General features: G+C 41.3%; 1 protein-coding gene across 2 annotated transcripts in view; it reads right to left on the bottom strand.

The window, feature by feature from the left end:
• Positions 1 to 673: 673 nt before the first annotated feature.
• The window catches only part of HIBADH (3-hydroxyisobutyrate dehydrogenase), a 90,813-nt gene continuing 85,496 nt past the window's right edge, over positions 674 to 5,990 (bottom strand). For both annotated transcript variants that reach the window (XM_017837262.1, XM_017837263.1), the window contains exon 8: positions 674 to 1,667. In XM_017837262.1, the coding sequence (XP_017692751.1) occupies positions 1,509 to 1,667 (159 nt within the window). In that variant the 3' untranslated portion in view covers positions 674 to 1,508. The remainder of the gene's footprint in view (positions 1,668 to 5,990) is intronic.

Raw genomic sequence — 5,990 nt, 5'->3', positions numbered from 1 at the left:
CTATAAAACTTCTAAATGAACAAGGATCCCACTGGCAAAAACATCCTTCACTAGTTGACCCCAAATTCATTACAAGACTAGATCCATCCTTTGTATTATGTGAGGCAGGAGTCCCATAGGAAAAAAAATGTTGTAATGTGATCTTGTTGCAAGAGGTAAAACCATACATCTGCAACTATGGTTCTATGTTTCTGTGTTTTCCAGCATCAGAGTGGTTATGATGTTACTAAGTTGTTAAAACACAGTATCCAAGTTCTCTGACCATTCACAGAATTGAGCTAATTCATGTCCAGAATTTCGATAACCTAATGTGCACATACAAAAGGATCCATCATACAATCAAAACAGGACTGTAAATGCATAATTGATCATTACACTTAAAATCTAAATGTGTGTAATTCTAGCAAAATCAACATGAGTACTTATAAAGCCAAGTGTGTACCTGTACTCTTGCAAGACCAAGGAGATGGTAAATAGTTAAGGTAATACATACGCAAATATATTACCATCTGCATTTCTTCAAGAGCTTTTGGAAAGCTTGGTTTTGCAAGATAAGCTGGTAATCTGTAGAAAACCAAGCAAATTAAAAAATAAGACCACTTAGTACAAGTTTTGGTTAATACTGTGTGTACAAGACAGCATCAAAACAAAATGCAAATAATCATACAGCAAGTATTTACCAGTATAGATTTTATTTCTTTTCAAAATAATGGGGTTTGTTTAGATTCAAAATAATTCAGTAATTAACTAAAACGAATGTACACTTTGTTAGAACTTCTGGTAAGTGCCCATCTTGGGTTCTGAAAATGTGTGACAGAATACAAGAAAATATAAAATTGGGTTAGCAAAATACAATAACGGAACTTTACAAGAGGGACACACATTCTATATTATTTTAACTAAGTCTATCAGGTAAACATGCTGTAACAGCTTTCCACTTAGAACGAGTGCCTATAAACTTAATCTGCAACCTGAATCCCAGGACAAATTCACTTCTGATCAACCCAAGGCTAGTAGGTCCAAAGAAAAAAAAAAATCCATATCAAGCTGTGTTTCTTCATTGAACAAATATTCCCTTTTTCCATAAAGTATTAATTTAAAATTTTAATAGATCACTATATATGATAAAATCACAATAAAACATTCTCTTATTATTCATGATTCAACTACCTCTGTAGCCATAATGTAAGTTATTTTAAAAGCAAACAGTTAAGTGTTTAATAAAAAAAATTCTTATTTACTGCATCTAGTGAAAAAAAAAAATTGATGGTTCTTAAAAAAAGAAAAAAGGACTTGCTGTTGGCTGTTGCCAAACAATTCCTTCCTGTGACTTGCTTTTTCAAGAATTATGACGAAACTCTGGAGTTTGTTGCGATCTAGACAACCAAAGATGATTAGTCTGTATGGGAGCAGGATGCACAGTACTTGATTAAACCCACAAACTTCTCAAACGAGCTATAAGGATAAAAGAATGTGTTTTGTTATTGTGTCCATTTCCAAAGGACAGCTCACAAGGTTTCCTCCTCACGTAAAAACTGGAACACAGCTGAGAAGTCTTTCAGGGCATAGCCTTTGGCACACATCATCCTGTAGATCTGATGTGCCTGGGATCCCAGAGGAACTGGTGTCATCGAGTTAGTGGCAGAAATCTGGGCCAAGCCAAGATCCTGTGGGGAGGAAGAAGAGAGAGGAAGAATGGAAGGAAAGAAAAAGAGAAAAAGTCACAGGAGTAACAGTAAATAAACATGTACATATTATAAGTTATTTGGCTTCCAGTGTGACAAGAACTCTACTGCCAACAAATACAATACTCCGGCCTTAAAATTTCTATCCTGGAAGAAGTGAGTCTTGTTTAGTTTTTATTCTTTAAAACAGTAATTCAATGTTATTCAACAGAAATACCTCAAACTTTGCCAGGCAGACAACTACCTTAAGAACAGTAGGAATTTTAAGATTCTAGATCACTATCTAACCTGGTAGCAAGACTCAAACTCTTCCCCACTGTGTAATGTCATCTCCAAAAAGAAAATCTCCCTGTCTATTCACTGAAACTTTCAGAACATAGGTTCTAATAACATCATTTTCTTGTTTGGGCAAGAGGACTTCTTTATTTCTAGAAACTAGTTACGAATCAAGCAGAAGGAATTTAAAAAACAAGAAAATTGAAGCCACTTAGCATACATACATTTAGCGTAATGTAACCAGTTAATAGCAAAATGAGAAGCATAGGCTCCTTTGTGAATATAAACGGTTTGGAGCCTTAACTGGAAGGGTGTATTAGAGAGTTCCTCAGGGGACTGTCCTGGGTCTGCTACAATTCAAAGGTTTCTTTAGTGACTTTCTTTAATAAAAGGATACAGAGAATAATGCCACTGCATTTTTAAACACTAAATTTGGGGCAAAAAAGGGAGGGAAAGTTCAAAGAGGACGAATTTGAAACCTATCCTCCAAGAGTCCTTGGTCAATTTCAATTACAGTCATAATCTGAAATAAATACCAGAGAAGCCAAAGGAGAGTACCAGGTACTATGACTAACCATGGTTAGCCAGAAATAGTCAGCTATGGTCATTTCTATCCAAAATGACAAGCTAGGCTGGAGGATGCCTTGAACTCTAAGCTGAATAAGACATGAAACCAACCAAAGCAGGAAGCGCTAAAAAGGGCCTGAATATATAAACAGATCTTTTGTGTAAGTAGGAAAGTAATGCCTGCACTTGCACTCAAGGCTGCCTTTATAAGGCATTCTTGTTAATGAAATCAATTTTGTCATCCACATTCCAAGAAAGATGCAAAAGAACCTCTCAAGTGATACTAGGAAATTCCTAGATTTCCTGTCCATCCAGAACTATAGTGGTTTATAGAATCTGTTGTGTGACTGATTTTTTCCTTGTTTTTAAATGGTTTGGGTTGGAAGGGACCTTAAAAATCATCTAGTTCCAACTCCCCCCCAGTTATGGGCAGGGACACCTTCCACTAGACCAGGTTGCTCAAACCCCATCCAACCTGGCCTTGAACACACACTTCCAGGGATAGGGCATCCACAACTTCTATGGGCAACTTGTTCCAGTGCCTCACCACCCTCATAGCAAAGAATGTCTTCCTAATATCTAACCTAAATCTTTCAGTTTGAAGCCACTACCCCTTGTCCTGTCACTACGCGCCCTTGTCAAGTCTCTCTCCACGTCTCTTGTGGGCCTCCTATAGATCCTGGAAGGTCTCCCCGGAGCCTTCTCTTCTTTAGGCTGAACAACCCCAACTTTCTCAGCTTGTCCTCATAGGAGAGATGATCCAGCCCTCTTCATCGCCCTCCTCTGCACTCACTCCAGCAGGTCCCTTTTCCTTTTATGTTGGAGGCCCCAGGGCTGGATGCAGCACTCCAAGTGGGGTATCACAAGAGCAGAGGGGGAGAATCACGTTCCTCGTCCTGCTGGCCATGCTGCTTTTGATGGATCCCAGGATGTGTATGAATTTCTGGGCTGCAAGTGCACATTGCCAGGTCACACAGAGCTTCTTGTCAACCAACACACCCAAGTCCTTCTCCCCAAGGCTGCTCTCAATCCATTCTCTGCCCAGCCTGTATTTGTGCTTTGGGATTTCCCTGACCCGAGTGTAGCACCTTGCACTTGGCCTTGATGAACTTCACGAGGTTTGCACGGGCCCACCTCTCACACTTGTCAAAGCCTTTGAGTACCTCAGCCTTCTCCAAATCCCAGACAACCAGGTCTCCTGTTTCCTTCTGGAGAGGACCTCCATTTTCCCTGGTCTTCTTTTTATCACCAATGTACCTACAGAAGCTTTTCTTGTTGCCCTTGAAGTATCTGGACAAATTTAATTCTGTCAGGGCTTTAGCTTTCCTAACCTCATCCCTGGTTGTTTGGACAATTTGTCTGTATTCCTCCCAGCCTACCTGTCCTTGCTTCCAACCTCTGTAGGCTTCCTTTTTGTGTTTGAATTTATCCAGAAGCTCCTTGTTCATATGCACAGGTCTCCTAATGGTTTTACCTGACTTCCTCCTTGTTGGGATGCATTGCTCCTGAGCTTGGAGGAGGTGATCCTGGAATATCAACCTGCTCTCCTGTGCCCCTTTTCCCTCCAGGGCTTCATCCTGGTACTGTATTTTGCAGATCTCTAAAGAGGCCAAAGTTAACTCTCCTGAAGGCCAGGGTAGTGAGCTTGTTCCTTGCTGCCCTAAGGATCTTGAACTACACTGCTTCATGGTCACTGCAGCCAAGGCTGCGCTTAAGATTCCCATTCCCCACCAGTCCCTCCTTGTTGGTGTGAACAAGGTCCAGCATAGCACCTTTTCTTGTTGGCTCCTTTATCATTTGGAGAAGGAAATTATCAACAATGCATTCTAGGAACCTCCTGGAGTGCTTGTGCCCTTCTGTGTTGGCCCTCCAGCAGATATCAGTGTGGTTAAAGTCCCTCATGAGGAACAGGGCTTGTGAACATGAAGCTGCTCTGATCTGTCTATATTGGTCTCATCTGCTCAGTCTTCCTGGTGACGTGGTCTGTGGCAGATCCCCACTATAATGTCACCTGTCCGTGCCTTCCCTTTAATTTGACCCATAAGCTTTCAGTCAGCTCCTCATCCATCCCAAGGAGGAGCTCCATGCACTCCAGCTGGTCAATGACATAGACCTCCTCATCTACCTGCTTGCCCTTCCTAAAGAGCCCATATCCTTCCACTCCAGCACTCCAGTCACAGGAGCCATCCCACCATGTCTCCATGATGCTGACAAGATCACAGCCCTGCAGGCATGCACACAGCATGTGCATAGAGTCATTTAAGTTGGGCTCTGATGAAGCCAATTTACTGGCTGCAATTCCTTTGTGTTGCTCTTCAGGTGCTCTCCTGCTGACCTGCAATCCATCTCCAGGCTCTGGGCAGCTATTGCTGTCACTGGCATCAAATTGGTAGGAGTGGGATGGATGGAGGTTCCCCTCCTCCAGCAAGTTTAGTTCACCAGCTGCACCAGCTGCACAAGCCTGTAACTGAAGATGCTCTTCTCCTTCTCTGATAGATGGACCCCATCTTTGATACAGAAGAACTGAGAAACTGTGATACTGCTGAGAGCACCTTTGACTTCTCAGGAATGACTTACAAGACAGGTCTTTACTTTCTGTGTGTCTGGATTTGAATTAGCACAAGGAAATTCAAGATCTTACTCTACTCTCTAAATGTCACTTCGATCTGTAAATCGGCTCTATAAAGGTCATTCTGATACAAATCAGAATTACAGTTACTTTTCCTATTACCCTTGAATGACTTCAAGATCTAGGAAAATGGAAAAACATATATTTTAGATGACACAAGATCCAAAACAGTTTTCATCTGCATCAGGGCAGATCATTTCTTCTTGTCTAGCAACTCTGTTGAAAGACTGATGACATGACAAATCTAGGAACAGTTACTTTAACCTCACTTAAAATAAGATATTCCATGACATATTCCTAGCTTCTTATAAATGCTCTTTGTGAAACCTGTCCCATATTATTCCTTTTATTCAAGAAAGCTTAAATCACGTAATGGAATATTAGAACGGCAAAATCATCTAACTCCAAACTAGGGAAGGGACATTCACAGAAATAATCCCTGAAAATTCTGAATAGACTTCTAGCATAAATAGAGTTTCATAAATGTCTTGGTTTTGGCCAATGACAGTTAATTTTTCACAGTAGCTGGGAGGGGGCAGAGCCTGGAGCCCTATGGGCGTGGTCAAGACCCTAATGTTATTCAATACCATCTTACGTCATTGTCAGGGGCAGGGGAAAGGCACTCTCTCTTACTTCCAGGAAGAAAGCATGTTCCTTTCTGGAGGACAAGGAAAAGCTGGCGGACGGAGGGTCTGTTCACCATTGCTTTTCACTGTCCCAGACTTGGTGAGTGTTTTGCATGTAAATCACCCTCTCTTTGTACATAGAATCATAGAATCAGCTGGGTTGGAAGGGACCTCCGAGATCATCAAGTCCAACCCTTGATCCACTAC

This window comes from Lepidothrix coronata, unplaced genomic scaffold (genome assembly GCF_001604755.1).
Source record: "Lepidothrix coronata isolate B3197 unplaced genomic scaffold, Lepidothrix_coronata-1.0 Scaffold300, whole genome shotgun sequence".
NCBI classification, from domain to species: domain Eukaryota; kingdom Metazoa; phylum Chordata; class Aves; order Passeriformes; family Pipridae; genus Lepidothrix; species Lepidothrix coronata.
Note: the sequence above shows the minus strand (reverse complement) of the source record. Positions and strands in the feature narration are given on the sequence as shown.